We start from the raw sequence: 16565 nt of genomic DNA on the forward strand, positions 1-16565 counted from the left end.
CTTGGCACAAATACTCAATATGCCCAAATGTGAACAATGCTGGAGTTTGAGGAAAACAGACCTTGAGATTTGGGTAGTTGCTGAGATTTATAGTTCGCCTATAATCAAAGAGCATTCTGAACACCACCAATGATAGAATTGAACCAAACTTAGCACACAGAACTCCCATGACCAACAGAAAATACTGGAAGTGTTTGGTGGGCACTGACCTTGAGCTTTGGAGTTGTAGTTCACCTACATCAAGAGAGCACTGTGGACTCAAGCAATGGTGGATGATCTGGACCAAACTTGGCACGAATACTCAATATGCCCAAATGTGAACAATGCTGGAGTTTGGGGAAAATAGACCTTGAGATTTGGGTAGTTGCTGGGATGTGTTGGGGTTCAGCCTGTGTGTGAACCTGTACCTGACTCTCTGATTGTATTTCCTGATGTCAATAATTCTGAGGTCAATGTAGAAGATGACGGTTTGTGTAGTGAAATTCCTTCTGCTTTGGAAAGCGAAAGTCCAAATGATTCAGAGCCAAGCAGTGAACTTTCACTCCCTTTTAGCTCTTCAGATAATCTGACACCTGGTCCCTCTAACGAGGATAGACGGGGGCAGATTTTGCAAAACAGAGGCGAAGCCCAGAGTTTACGGAGGTCAGCTAGATTAAGAGAAATGCAAACACGGCCTTCAGGCACGTCACGAAATAGATTTCTATGCTTTAAAAACGCTTGGCCTGGATGCCCATTCAGTCCAGGCATCGTTTCAGATTCATGTGCAGACTCCTGCAGTTCTCCTACTTCCAGTGGCTTTGTTCCAAGGGGTTTTTTCTAGAGCTTCAAGTACGGTTAGTGGATTGCTAACAGGTTCCAGGATTTAGCAGTGTTACTGTGGGTTTTCGATCTTGTTCATGGACATTTCTTGTTGCTGAGTTTTACTGTGGCTTTTTACCTTGCCTGTTTTCCTCTATTTTTGTACTCATATTTATTTATTTATTTATTTATTTATTTACTTTGCTTCTATACCGCTGTATCTCAAGCTGTGAGAGCTGTTCAGCAGTGGAACTCTCTGCCCCGGAGTGTGGTGGAGGCTCCTTCTTTGGAAGCTTTTAAGCAGAGGCTGGATGGCCATCTGTCAGGGGTGATTTGAATGCAATATTCCTGCTTCTTGGCAGAATGGGGTTGGACTGGATGGCCCATGAGGTCTCTTCCAACTCTTTGATTCTATGATTCTATGATTCTATGATTAAGCCCGAAGGCGACTCACAGCGGTTCACAAACAATAAAAACAGTAGAAACAGCAGTGGTTCCATGCAACATATAACAATTGACTTAACACATTATCCATAAATTACCAATAAGCCATTACAATGCACAATTATTACAAAAAACAACCGTACCCAATCTTCTCATCATCCAAGCGTAGTCCAGGTTCGTCGTCCATTGTTCCATTCCTATGTTCCATTACCAGATTGCACTAAATTACTCAAACGCCTGCACAAACATCCAGGTCTTCACCTTTTTGCGGAATACCATTAGAGATGGTGCTAGTCTAATGTCCGTAGGAAGAGCGTTCCACAGCCGAGGAGCCACCACCGAGAAGGCCCTATCTCTCGTCCCTGCCAGCCGAGCTTGAGAAGCAGGCGGGATCGAGAGCAGAGTCTCCCCGGAAGATCTCAAAGTCCTGGTGGGTTCATAGGTAGAGATGCGGTCAGATAGGTAGCTTGGGCCAGAACCGTTTAGGGCATTAAAGGCCAACGCCAGCACTTTGAATTCAGCCCGGTAGCAGATCGGTAGCCAGTGGAGTTGGCACAACAGGGGGGTTGTATGCTTCCTGCGCTCCGCTCCTGTTAAAATCATGGCTGCCGAGCGTTGGACTAGTTGGAGCTTCCGAGCTGTCTTCAAAGGCAACCCCAGGTAGAGAGCGTTGCAGTAGTCTAAACGGGATGTAACCAGAGCGTGGACAACCGTGGCCAAGTCAGACTTCCCAAGGTATGTTTTTCCTGAAGTCAAGTGTGGTGGATTGTTGTCTTAAGGTCCAGTTTCCTGCTCTGGGTTGCAACAGGATGTATAGTTTACCTACAATCAAAGAGCATTCTGAACTCCACGAATGATAGAATTGGGCCAAACTTCCCACACAGAACCCTCATGATCATCAGAAAGTACTGTGCTTTCTGATGGTCTTTGGTGACCCCCCTGACATCCCCTCGCGACCCCCCGGGGGTCCTGACCCCCAGGTTGAGAAACACTGGTTTAACCCATTGCGCCAACCGTGGCTCATTATCTTGCAGAATTAAACTATGGTATTTCAATCTCCTCAATTCCTAGTCTGAAATTAACAAGTATAAAAGGACTCGCAATCCAGGGGCACCGTGCATCAACGGCCTGAGTTTGCTTTCATGGGATTTTCTACTTGAACCCTTTGCAGTATAGATTCGTTTCTCATCTTCCTTTTTTTGCAAAACCACCTCAAATCCTGTTTTTTGAAAACCTCTTTGACTCGAAAAGCAAGCTTGGTTACATCACCTCTCTCACAATGCAAGGAACCGAAGAGCTCCCTGGGGCTGGTCAAACAACTTCCTCTGGATCGCATCCAAAGCAATTGTTTTGAGTTGATGGCTTGCGGAAAAATAAAGGGCTTGCCTTTTGTACCGAGGAAGTTCTCAAGTGGAAGAGAAAGCAAGACGAGAGGCGCAAAAGTACTTTGAAGTTCTGTTCTTAGTATTATTATTATTATTATTATTATCTTTATTTGTACCCCGCTAGCATCTCCCGAAAAACATCTACTTCTGCTTCATTGACTATTCTAAAGCCTTTGACTGTGTGGATCATAATAAATTGTGGCAAGTTCTTGGTGGGATGGGCATCCCAAGCCCCCTTCCCTCTCTCCTGAGGAATCTGTACAAGGACCAAAGAGCCACAGTCAGAACTGACCACGGAACAGGAGACGGGTTCAAGATTGGGAAAGGCGTCCGGCAAGGCTGCATCCTCTCACCCAACCTTCTTAACTTGTATGCAGAACACATCATGCGAGGATGTGCGGGGCTTGAGGAATGCAAAGCTGGGGTGAAAATTGCTGGAAGAAACATTAACAACCTCAGATATGCAGATGACACCACTCTGATGGCCGAAAGCGAGGAGGAGCTGAGGAGCCTTCTCATCAAGGTGAAAGAAGAAAGCGCAAAAGCCGGGTTGCAGCTAAACGTCAAAAAAACCAAGATTATGGCAACAAGAATGATTGACAACTGGAAAATAGAGGGAGAAAATGTGGAGGCCGTGACAGACTTTGTATTTCTAGGCGCAAAGATGACTGCAGATGCAGACTGTAGCCAGGAAATCAGAAGACGCTTCCTTCTTGGGAGGAGAGCAATGTCCAATCTCGATAAAATAGTAAAGAGCAGAGACATCAGACTGGCAACAAAGATCCGCCTAGTCAAAGCCATGGTCTTCCCTGTAGTTACCTACGGATGTGAGAGCTGGACCTTCGGGAAGGCTGAGCGAAGGAAGAGAGATGCTTTTGAGCTGTGGTGCTGGAGGAAAGTTCTGAGAGTGCCTTGGACTGCGAGAAGATCCAACCAGTCCATCCTCCAGGAAATAAAACCCGACAGCTCACTGGAGGGAAAGATACTAGAGACAAAGTTGAAGTACTTTGGCCACATCATGAGGAGACAGGAAAGCCTAGAGAAGACAATTACGCTGGGGAAAGTGGAAGGCAAAAGGAAGAGGGGCCGACCAAGGGCAAGATGGATGGATGGCATCCTTGAAGTGACTGGACTGACCTTGAGGGAGCTGGGGGTGGTAACGGCCGACAGGGAGCTCTGGCGTAGGCTGGTCCATGAGGTCACGAAGAGTCGGAGACGACTGAACGAATGAACAACAACGCATCTCCCGAAGGACTCGATGCGGCTTACAAAGGCCGAGGCCTCAAAACACAACATAACAACACAAAACCTAAAGCAAATTAAAAACAATTAAAGCAATATTAAACAACAAGCAATAAACTATACAACAAAACACTATAAAACTGGGCCGGGCCAGAGTAATGGGTACAGATTAAAAGTGCTGATGTGACAGGTGATATTTAAGGATTATGGGGTAAGTGCAGTGTGCAGTCTGCGGCAATCTTAGTTCTAATAAAGTGCTTCTGGGACTTGGTATTGGAGTTTTCCTATTCTGGAAAGGCACATTGGAACAGCCACGTCTTCAAGCTCTTCCTAAAGACTGCCAACGTTGGGGCTTGTCTGATGTCTTTGGGGAGAGAGTTCCAGAGTCGGGGGGCCACCACAGAGAAGGCCCTGTCCCTCGTCACCACCAAACGTGCTTGTGACACACGTGGGATCGTGAGCAGGGTCTCTCCAGATGAACGGAGGGAGCGTGTGGGTTCATATACTGAGATGCGGTCATGCAGGTAGGCAGGTCCCAAACCGTTTTGTAGGTGAGCACCTGCACCTTGAATTGAGACCGGAAAATGAACGGCAGCCAATGGAGCTCCTTAAATAGGAGGGTTGACACCTCTCTGTAAAGAGCACCAGTTAACAACCTGGTGGCCGCCCGTTGGACCAGTTGGAATTTCCGAGCCGTTTTCAAGGGTAGCCCCACGTAGAGCGCATTACAGTAGTCCAACCTGGAAGTGACTAAGGTGTGGACCACCCTGACTAGATCCGCCTTCGCGAGGTACGGTCGCAGTTGGCGCACGAGTCTTAATTGTGCAAAGGCCCTCCCGGCCACCACCGATGCCTGAGGCTCAAGCGTAAGTGAAGAATCCAAGAGGACTCCCAAACTGTGGACCTGTGACTTCAGGGGGAGTGTAACCCCGTCCAGCACAGGTTGCCACCCTATACCTCAATCTGGTTTACGATCGACCAGAAGGACCTCTGTCTTGTCGGGATTAATCTTCAGCTTGTTCCTCTGCATCCAGATAGACACAGCGGCCAGGCACTCATCCAGCACTCGAGGGGCTTCCTTGGAGTTAGGTGGAAAAGAGTAGTAGAGTTGTGTGTCGTCTGCGTAGAGATGGCACCCAACTCCAAAACTCCGGATGACCTCTCCCAGCGGTTTCATGTAGATGTTGAAAAGCATGGGAGACAAAATAGAGCCTTGCGGGACCCCACAGGTCAAAGGCCAGGGGTCCGAGCAGGTGTCTCCCAGCTTCGCCAACTGGGAACGACCCTCCAGGGTCGATCCCAGTATAGATTCGTTTCTCATCTTCCTTTTCCTGCGAAACTACCCCAAATCCTGTTTTTTTGAAAACCTCTTTGACTCGAAAAGCAAGCTTGGTTACATCACCTCTCTCACAATGCAAGGAACCGAAGAGCTCCCTGGGGCGGGTCAAATAACTTCCTCTGGATCGCATCCAAAGCAATTGTTTTGAGTTGATGGCTTGCGGAAAAATAAAGGGCTTCCCTTTTGTACCGAGGAAGTTCTCAAGTGGAAGAGAAAGCAAGACGAGAGGCGCAAAAGTGCTTTGAAGTTCTGTTCTTAGTAAGATGTGTGTTTAGATTCTGCACAACTTGGATTCCGGTGCTTTCGTACTGCTCTAGATCGGACTAAATTTAGCTCCAACCCATTCAGGATGTGGGAACTTTCACTGTTTGTATTTTCATTTGGAACTAGGATATTATTTTGCTTCACAAACTATTTATTTATTTACTATCGATATATTTTGCCATTCTCAGCCCGAGGGCAACTCAGGGTGGTTTACAAACGGCGCGATTCCATGCCCGCAATAACATAAAAAATTAAAACATTTAGTATAAATAACATTAAGTAGAATAATAAAACTCAAAGAAATATTATCTATATTATTATATTAATTATTAATATATTAATTATTATTTAATCATTTAATTGTTAATTAAATGTTAACAATTACCTAGCCAAAGTCTGCAAAATATCAGCTGAAAGCCTAGATACGAGGGGCGTTCATTAAAGATTTCCCCTGACCCACTTCTATTTGTCACAGGATGCTGAAACTGCACATGGTCCATGCCTTGGTCACCTCTAGATTGGATTACTGTAATGCGCTCTACGTGGGGCTGCCCTTGAAATGGCTCGGAAATTCCAACTGGTGGACAACATGAGCCAACAATGTGATGTGGCAGCAAAAAAAGCCAATGGGATTCTGGCCTGCATCAAGAGGAACATAGTGTAGATCTAGGGAAGTCATGCTACCCCTCTATTCCGCTTTGGTTAGACCATATCTCGAGAGCAGGACGTGTGAAAAAGATCTTGGAGTCCTCGTGGGGAGGAAGTTAAACATGAGCCAACAATGTGATGTGGCAGCAAAAAAAGCCAATGGGATTTTGGCCTGCGTCAATAGGAGCATAGTGTCTAGATCTAGGGAAGTAATGCTCCCCATGCTCTATTCTGCTTTGGTTAGACCACTTTACCTGGAATACTGTGTCCAATTCTGGGCACCACAATTCAAGAGAGATATTGACTCTAAGCTGGAATGTGTCCAGAGGAGGGCGACTAAAATGATCAAGGGTCTGGAGAACAAGCCCTATGAGGAGCGGCTTAAGGAGCTGGGCATGTTTAGCCTGAAGAAGAGAAGGCTGAGAGGAGACATGATAGCCATGTATAAATATGTGAGAGGAAGCCACAGGGAGGAGGAGGGAGCAAGCTTGTTTTCTGCTTCTCTGAAGACTAGGTTGCAATGGAACAATGGCTTCAAACTACAAGAGAGGAGATTCCATCTGAACATGAGGAAAAACTTCCTGACTGTGAGAGCCGTTCAGCAGTGGAACTCTCTGCCCCGGAGTGTGGTGGAGGCTCCTTCTTTGGAAGCTTTGAAACAGAGGCTGGATGGCCATCTGTCAGGGGTGATTTGAATGCAATATTCCTGCTTCTTGGCAGAATGGGGTTGGACTGGATGGCCCAGGAGGTCTCTTCCAACTCTTTGATTCTATGATTCTAGGATTCTGCAAGACAATGCACCCATTCACAACTCAGTTGCCCAAATGGACGAAGCATGTGCCTGTGGCTTTGACATTTTCCCACATCCCCCTGATTCACCCTACCTCGCACCATGAGACTTCCACCTCTTTCCAACAAGGAAGTTATTTGTGAAGGGCAAGCATTTCTCAGGTGATCAGACTCTGATTTCCAAAGTCACAACGTGGCTTTTGGAGCTACCTGTCGACTTCTACAAGCGAGGTGTTTACAGTTGCTTAAAAAGATGGGTCTAAGGAGAGAAGGACTCAGAACCGGGGCAAATTTCATTTCTCTCAGTCCACAGGAAGTGGGTCAGTGGAAATCTTTCATGAACGCCCCTATACGTTTTTTTTTTTTAGTTTAGATTTTGATTGAATACCAGACTTAGGGCCATTAGATACTGTTTAATACTGTTTATATATAATCCTGTTTTAATGTTTGCATATTTGTATTTTTTTAATTGTATGCTAATGCTTTTAGGATTATTGTATGCTAATGCTTTTATGAGTTCCCTTGGGGAGATATGCACGAAATATAATTAAAGTTTTATTATAGAATCGTAGAATCAAAGAGTTGGAAGAGACCTCCTGGGCCATCCAGTCCAACCCCATTCTGCCAAGAAGCAGGAATATTGCATTCAAATCACCCCTGACAGATGGCCATCCAGCCTCTGTTTCAAAGCTTCCAAAGAAGGAGCCTCCACCACACTCCGGGGCAGAGAGTTCCACTGCTGAACGGCTCTCACAGTCAGGAAGTTATAGAATCATAGAATCGAAATTGGAAGAGACCTCCTGGGCCATCCAGTCCAACCCCATTTTGCCAAGAAGCAGGAATATTGCATTCAAATCACCCCTGACAAATGGCCATCCAGCCTCTGCTTCAAAGCTTCCAAAGAAGGAGCCTCCACCACACTCCGGGGCAGAGAGTTCCACTGCTGAACGGCTCTCACAGTCAGGAAGTTATAGAATCATAGAATCGAAATTGGAAGAGACCTCCTGGGCCATCCAGTCCAACCCCATTTTGCCAAGAAGCAGGAATATTGCATTCAAATCACCCCTGACAGATGGCCATCCAGCCTCTGTTTCAGAGCTTCCAAAGAAGGAGCCTCCACCACACTCCCTCTGGGGCAGAGAGTTCCACTGCTGAACGGCTCTCACAGCCAGGAAGTTCTTCCTCATGCTCAGGTGGAATCTCCTCTCTTGTAGTTTGAAGCCATGGCTCCATTGCGTCCTAGTCTCCAAGGAAGCAGAAAACAAGCTTGCTCCCTCCTCCTCCCTGTGGCTTCCTCTCACATATTTATACATGGCTATCATATCTCCTCTCAGCCTTCTCTTCTTCAGGCTAAACATGCCCAGTTCCTTAAGCCGCTCCTCATAAGGCTTGTTCTCAAGACCCTTGATCATTTAGTCACCCTCCCTATCACATATTCCCTTCTCATATTTATTCATGGCTATTATGTCTCCTCTCAGCCTTCTCTTCTTCAGGCTAAACATGCCCAGCTCCTTAAGCCGCTCCTCATAGGGCTTGTTCTCCAGACACTTGATCATTTAGTCACCCTTCCTATGACATATTCCCTTCTCATATTTATTCATGGCTATTTCTCCTCTCAGCCTTCTCTTCTTCAGGCTAAACATGCCCAGCTCCTTAAGCCGCTCCTCATAAGGCTTGTTCTCAAGACCCTTGATCATTTAGTCACCCTCCCTATGACATATTCCCTTCTCATATTTATGCATGGCTATCATGTCTCCTCTCAGCCTTCTCTTCTTCAGGCTAAACATGCCCAGCTCCTTAAGCCGCTCCTCATAGGGCTTGTTCTCCAGACACTTGATCATTTAGTCACCCTTCCTATGACATATTCCCTTCTCATATTTATTCATGGCTATTTCTCCTCTCATCCTTCTCTTCTTCAGGCTAAACATGCCCAGCTCCTTAAGCCGCTCCTCATAAGGCTTGTTCTCAAGACCCTTGATCATTTAGTCACTCTCCCTATCACATATTCCCTTCTCATATTTATTCATGGCTATCATGTTGCCTCTCAGCCTTCCTCTTCTTCAGACTAAACATGCCCAGCTCCTTAAGCCGCTCCTCATAGGGCTTGTTCTCCAGACCCTTGATCATTTGAGTCGTCCTCCTCTGGACACATTCCAGCTTGTCAATATCTCTCTTGAATTGTGGTGCCCAGAATTGGACACAATATTCCAGGTAAAGTGGTCTAACCAAAGCGGAATAGAGCATGGGGAGCATTACTTCCTTAGATCTAGACACTAGGCTTCTATTGATGGAGGCCAAAATCCCATTATTGCTTTTATTATGTGTTAAACCGCTTTGGGTCTCCTTCAGAAGAGATAAAGTGGGGTATAAATAATAATAATAATAATAATAATAATAATAATAATAATAATATTTATTTATTTATGGTGTCAGTAGCAACCAGACAGTGGTATTACATTTTTAACAAATTTTTAACAAACAGACAAAACAGAGTTTGCAAGCTTGGTAGTTGATTATGTCAGGGTTTATTGAGTTATGTATGTGTTTTGAATGTGCTTCTTTGTATTGCAAATATGGATGCCACTGTGAATGGAAAATGCTGTGCTGAAATGTTTAGAGTTGAGGCTGTGATTATGTGAACTTGAGAGCTTCAAGGGAGTTGCCAGCTTGAAGCTAGAGAAAGATAAACAACTGTGAAGGAGTATTTTAGCTTTCGGTTTTACTGTCTCTTCCTGTATGTCGCTCGCTGAAGTATTAGCTGTGTGCTTAGTAAACTGAGTTTTCTTTCGTAACTTAAGCTTCCAGAGTCCTTACTTTGCAAAGCAGTGTCTGTTAGATCTAGCATTCCTTCCATCAAGCTGCGCCAAAGCTTGACAGATGAAATGTCCTTTGACCAGTCTCTGTCCCCTTGGAGTGCCTCTGGTGTTGCCGCAAGGAGGTCCTCCACTGTGCATGTGGCGGGGCTCAGGGTGCATTGCAGCAGGTGGTCAGTGGTTTGCTCCTCTCCGCACTCGCATGTCGTGGATTCCACTTTGTAGCCCCATTTCTTAAGATTGGCTCTGCATCTCGTGGGGCCAGAGCGCAGTCTGTTCAGCGCCTTCCAAGTCGCCCAGTCTTCTGTGTGCCCAGGGGGGAGCCTCTCATTTGGTATCAGCCATGGATTGAGGTTCTGGGTCTGAGCCTGCCACTTTTGGACTCTCGCTTTCTGAGGTGCTCCAGCGAATGTCTCTGTAGATCTTAGAAAACTATTTCTTGATTTAAGTCGTTGATGTGCTGGCTGATACCCAAACATGGGATGAGCTGGAGATGTCACTGCCTTGGTCCTTTCACTATTGGCTGCTACTTCCCGGCGGATGTCAGGTGGTGCAATACTGACTAAGCAGTGCAATTTCTCCAGTGGTGTAGGGTGCAGACACCCCGTGATAATGCGGCATGTCTCATTAAGAGCCACATCCACTGTTTTAGCGTGGTGAGATGTGTTCCACACTGGGCATGTGTACTCAGCAGCAGAGTAGCATAGCGCAAGGGTAGATGTCTTCACTATATCTGGTTGTGATCCCTAGGTTGTGCCAGTCAGCTTTCGTAGGATATTGTTTCTAGCACCCACTTTTTGCTTGATGTTCAGGCAGTGCTTCTTGTAGGTCAGAGCACGGTCCAGAGTGACTTCTCCCAGGTATTTGGGTGCGCTGCAATGCTCCCGTGGGATTCCTTCCCTCCCAGGTGATCCTCGGAGCTCGGGATGCTTCTCTGTTCTTGAGATGAAAAGGACATGTCTGTGTTTTAGATGGATTAGGGATCAGCTGGTTTTCCCTGTATTAGGCAGTAAGAGCACCTAGAGTTTCGGAGAGCTTCTGTTCAACCATCTCAAAGCTCCCTGCTTGAGCGGTGATGGCATGATCATCAGCATAGATGAAACTCTCTGTCCCTTCTGGCAGTGGCTGGTCATTTGTGTAGATGTTGAACATGGATGGAGCAAGCACGCTCCCCTGAGGCAGGCCGTTCTTCTGTTTCCGCCATCTGCTTCTCTGGCCCTGGAACTCAACAAAAAAGCTCCTGTTTTGTAGCAGATTTCCTATGAGGCGGGTGAGGTGGTCATCCTTTGTGATACTATACATTTTTCTCAGGAGGAGGCCGTGGTTCACGGTATCATAGGCTGCGGACAGGTCTATGAAGACAGCTCCTGTGATCTGCTGCCTTTCAAAGCCATCTTCTATGTGCTGAGTCAGGTTCAGCACTTGCGATGTGCAGCTTTTGCCTTTCCTGAAGCCAGCTTGCTGTGGGAATAATAATAATAATAATAATAATAATAATAATAATGTTGAAGGCTTTCATGGCCAGAATCACTCAGTTCTTGTGGGTTTTTTCGGGCTATATGGCCATGTTCTAGAGGCATTTCTCCTGACGTTTCGCCTGCATCTATGGCAAGCATCCTCAGAGGTAGACCTCTACCTCTGAGGATGCCTGCCATAGATGCAGGCGAAACGTCAGGAGAAATGCCTCTAGAACATGGCCATATAGCCCGAAAAAACCCACAAGAACTGAATAATAATAATAATAATAATAATGACACATCACACAGTCCTTGGCACTTGGGAAGTGTCCTATGTGTGATCCAATTCAACAGCCAGCAGAGTGTCAGCTGTGGACTCATGTTGTTGTGTTTCAAATAACAACAACAACAACAACAACAGCTGGGCCAAGTTTCATTGCTCCCCATTCACAGGAAGTGGGTCAGGGGAAATTCTTCATGAACGCCCCTCGTAGAATTTTGTGCCTTGCAGTATTAGTTCTCTCCTTGACTTCCTTTTGCAAATAAAATATTTGTTCAGTGCCATTGCTAATGATCTGTTTTTGCGTTTACAGCTTTTGCGACTTGATGCGCTCAGCGTCTACTGGAACGTGGACAGCGAAATGTATTATCACGCTTCCCGAGAAGAGATCCTGGTAATGTAAACCCTAATATTTGACAGCCATTTCTAATAAGTGATTTATTTTTGCAGGGTGCAATGCTCCCTCGTATGAAAACTCACATGATCTTTGAGCCATTACACTATGCAACACAATGATGTTTGTTTCTGGGTTATGAATGTCAATTCCTATTTGGTTCTATCATTAAAAAATGGAAAAGATTGGGTTTTTTTCGGGCTATATGGCCATGGTCTAGAGGCATTTTCTCCTGACGTTTCGCCTGCATCTATGGCAAGCATCCTCAGAGGTAGTGAGGTCTGTTGGAACTAGGAAAATGGGTTTATATATCTGTGGAATGACCAGGGTGGGACAAAGGACTCTTGTCTGTTGGAGCTAGATGTGAATGTTTCAACTGACTACCTTGATTAGCATATAATGGCCTGGCAGTGCCTAGAGCCGTCCCCTGCCATGAGTTGCTGTGGCCCACATGGGGGTTTTGTGTGGGAGGTTTGGCCCATTTCGATCGTTGATGGGGTTCGGAATGCTCTGTGATTGTAGGTGAACTATAAATCCCAGAAACCACAACTCCCAAGTGTCAAGATTCTATTTTCCTCAAACTCCACCAGTGTTCACATTTGGGCATATTGAGTATTCATGTAGAGTTTGGTCCAGATCCATCATTGTTTGAGTCCACAGTGATCTCTGGAAGTAGGTGAACTACAACTCCAAAACCAAAGGACACTGCCCACCAAACCCTTCCAATATTTTCTGTTGGTCATGGGAGAACTGTGTGCCACGTTTGGTTCAATTCCATCGTTGGTGGGGTTCAGAGTGCTCTGTGATTGTAGGTGAACTATAAATCCCAGCAACTACAACTCCCAAGTGTCAAGATTCTATTTTCCCCAAACTCCACCAGTGTTCACTTTTGAGCATATTGAGCATTCCTGCCAAGTTTGGTCCAGATCCATCATTGTTTGAGTCCACAGTGATCTCTGGAAGTAGGTGAACTACAACTCCAAAACCAAAGGACACTGCCCACCAAACCCTTCTAGTGTTTTCTGTGGGTCATGCGAGTTCTGTGTGCCAAGTTTGGTTCAATTCCATCGTTGGTGGGGTTCAGAATGCTCTATGATTGTAGGTGAACTATAACTCTTAGCAACTACAAATCCCAAATGACAAAAATCATTTTTTTTTGAGTGAAGGACATAGATTGGGTTGTTAGGTGTATCGTGTCCAAATTTGGTGCCAATTCCCCCAGTGGTTTTTGAGTTCTGTTAATCCCACAAACGAACATTACATTTTTATTTATATAGATATAATACTGATATTGTACTTTGCTAATAATATAATATATTGTATGAAAATATATCTTGTAAGCCACTTTGAGTCCTCTGCGGGTTGAGAAGGGCGGCTTATAAATGTCGCAGATAGATAAATAAATAAATAAATGTCATTTCTTAATATTTCTAACTGTGAGAGCCGTTCAACAGTGGAACTCTCTGCCTTGGAGTGTGGCGGAGACTCCTTCCTTAGAGGCTTTTAAACAGGCTGGATGGCCATCCGTCGAGGGTGCTTTGAATACAATTTTCCTGTATCTTGGCAGAATGGGGTTGGACTGGATGGCCCAGGAGGTCTCTTCCAAGTCTAGGAATCCGTGATTCTATGATTCTGTTAGCCACAGATGCAGGCAAAACATCAGGAGAGAATGCAGCTGGAACATGGCCATAGCACCGGAAAACTCACAACCACCTTGATGGTGTCATTTTCCATAAGGGATACTGTTTTGCTGTATGTAAGAGGGCAAGATTATGCATATTCCTGGAACCCAACCTTGGCAGATAGATACCAAGGCCCTTGTATTTTCCAAAGGATTTCTGAATGATATCTGAGCATGTATCCCAGTGCTTTATCTGATAGTTTCCAGTGGCAAAACCATGCATTCTAATATAATCGTTGGAAAGATGAAGTCAATAATCCGTTGGCTGAGTCTGGGCAACAAGGGCATTTGAAACAACACCATAATCCTCCCGCTTGAACGCATCATGTAAACCAGCATCACTAATTGCTCACTAATATGAAATATAATACCTGGAATGATCCTCTCTCCTCTGTTGCAAGGCTCTGAAATCTAATTGGTCATAGTTCAACTTTCTGAATTACTATTTATCATAGTTCCTTACTCAAATGATGGCGTGTTACAATGCCAGAGTTTCCAAGAGACAAAGCTGTTGGGAAATTGGGATGGATATTATTATTATTATTACTAGCCGTCCTCTGCCATGCGTTCTGTGGCCCACATGAGGCTTCTGTGTGGGAGGTTTGGCCCAATTCTGTCGTTGGTGGGGTTCATAATGCTCTGTGATTGTAAGTGAACTATAAATCCCAGCTACTACAACTCCCAAATGCCAAGATTCTATTTTCCCCAAACTCCACCAGTGTTCACATTTGGGCATATTGAGTATTCATGTAGAGTTTGGTCCAGATCCATCATTGTTTGAGTCCACAGTGCTCTCTGGAAGTAGGTGAACTACAACTCCAAAACCAAAGGACACTGTCCACCAAACCCTTCCAGTATTTTCTCTTGGTCATGGGAGAACTGTGTGCCAAGTTTGGTTCAATTTCATCGTTGGTGGGGTTCAGAATTGTCTTTGATTGTAGGTGAACTATAAATCCCAGCAACTACAACTCCCAAATGACAAAAAACAATTTTTTTTTGAGTGAAGGACATAGATTGGGTTGTTAGATGTATCGTGTCCAAATTTGGTGCCAATTTCACTCAAAAAAAACCACAAAAACAAAACAGCCGGCCGTTAGAGCCAGGCGAATGTGCACGGCCACACACACACAAGCGAGTGGAATGGAGGAGGAGGCTTGCCGCATGGAGCCCCTTCTCTTCCCCTCCTCTGTCAGGAGAGCAGTCTCCTCCTCCTTTCCCTGTTGGAAAGTGCCGGAAGCAGCAGCGGAGTGCTCCACGCAAGGAAGAAGGGAAGGAGGAGGAGGAGGACGGAGAAGAGGAGGAAGAGGAGGCGAGGAAGGTCCATGGTGCTTGAATGAAGGACCTTCCTTCTCTCCCTCCCTTCCCTTCTTTCCTTCCTTTCTTTCCTTTTCTTCTTTCCTTCTCCTTCCTTTCCTTCTTTTCCTCCTTCCCTTCCTTCCTGTCCCTCCTCCCTTTTTCTTTTCCTTCTTTTCCTTCCTCCCTCCCTCCCTCCCTCCCTTTCCTCCTTCTTTCCCTTTCTTCATTTCCTTATTCTTCATTTCCTTCCCTCCTTCCTCATCCCCCCTTTCTTTCCCTCCTTCCTCCCTTCCTGTCCCTCCTTCTTTCTTTTTTTCCCTTCCTTTCCTTCCCTCCTTCCTTCCTCCTTCCTTCCTTCTCCTCCCTCCCTCCCTCCCTCCCTTCCTGTCCCTCCTTCTTTCTTTCCCTTCCTCCCTCCCTCCCTCCCTTTCCTCCTTCTTTCCCTTTCTTCATTTCCTTACTCTTCATTTCCTTCCCTCCTTCCTTTCTTCATCCCCTCCTTTCTTTCCCTCCTTCTTTCTTTTTTCCCTTCCTTTCCTTCCCTCCTTCCTTCCCCCTTCCTTCCTTCTCCTCCCTCCCTCCCTCCCTTCCTGTCCCTCCTTCTTTCTTTTCCTTCCTTCCTCCCTCCCACCCTTTCCTCCTTCTTTCCCTTTCTTCATTTCCTTATTCTTCATTTCCTTCCCTCCTTCCTTTCTCCATCACCCTCCTTTCTTTCCCTCCTTCCTCCCTTCCTGTCCCTCCTTCTTTCTTTTTTCCCTTCCTTTCCTTCCCTCCTTCCTTCCTCCTTCCTCCCTTCTCCTCCCTCCCTCCCTTCCTGTCCCTCCTTCTTTCTTTTCCTTCCTTCCTCCCTCCCTCCCTCCCTTTCCTCCTTCTTTCCCTTTCTTCATTTCCTTATTCTTCATTTCCTTCCCTCCTTCCTTTCTTCATCCCCCTCCTTTCTTTCCCTCCTTCCTCCCTTCCTGTCCCTCCTTCTTTCTTTTTTCCCTTCCTTTCCTTCCTTCCTTCCTTCCTCCTTCCTTCCTTCTCCTCCCTCCCTCCCTCCCTCCCTTCCTGTCCCTCCTTCTTTCTTTCCCTTCCTCCCTCCCTCCCTTTCCTCCTTCTTTCCCTTTCTTCATTTCCTTATTCTTCATTTCCTTCCCTCCTTCCTTTCTTCATCCCCTCCTTTCTTTCCCTCCTTCCTCCCTTCCTGTCCCTCCTTCTTTCTTTTTTCCCTTCCTTTCCTTCCCTCCTTCCTTCCTCCCTTCCTCCCTTCTCCTCCCTCCCTCCCTTCCTGTCCCTCCTTCTTTCTTTTCCTTCCTTCCTCCCTCCCTCCCTTTCCTCCTTCTTTCCCTTTCTTCATTTCCTTATTCTTCATTTCCTTCCCTCCTTCCTTTCTTCATCCCCTCCTTTCTTTCCCTCTTTCCTCCCTTCCTGTCCCTCCTTCTTTCTTTTTTCCCCTTCCTTTCCTTCCCTCCTTCCTTCCTCCTCCCTCCCTTCTCCTCCCTCCCTCCCTTCCTGTCCCTCCTTCTTTCTTTTCCTTCCTTCCTTCCTCCCTCCCTCCCTTTCCTCCTTCTTTCCCTTTCTTCATTTCCTTATTCTTCATTTCCTTCCCTCCTTCCTTTCTTCATCCCCTCCTTTCTTTCCCTCTTTCCTCCCTTCCTGTCCCTCCTTCTTTCTTTTTTCCCTTCCTTTCCTTCCCTCCTTCCTTCCTTCTTCCTCCCTTCTCCTCCCTCCCTCCCTTCCTGTCCCTCCTTCT

At 46.0% G+C, this 16565-nt stretch overlaps 1 protein-coding gene across 3 annotated transcripts in view; it reads left to right on the plus strand.

Moving 5' to 3' along the window:
• VPS13C (vacuolar protein sorting 13 homolog C) overlaps positions 1 to 16565 on the plus strand; it is a 264400-nt gene that overhangs the window by 34351 nt on the left and 213484 nt on the right. For all 3 annotated transcript variants that reach the window (XM_067471235.1, XM_067471236.1, XM_067471237.1), the window contains exon 11: positions 11773 to 11853. In XM_067471235.1, the coding sequence (XP_067327336.1) occupies positions 11773 to 11853 (81 nt within the window). The remainder of the gene's footprint in view (positions 1 to 11772; positions 11854 to 16565) is intronic.

The sequence above is a fragment of the Anolis sagrei genome, chromosome 9, assembly GCF_037176765.1.
Source record: "Anolis sagrei isolate rAnoSag1 chromosome 9, rAnoSag1.mat, whole genome shotgun sequence".
NCBI lineage: Eukaryota > Metazoa > Chordata > Lepidosauria > Squamata > Dactyloidae > Anolis > Anolis sagrei.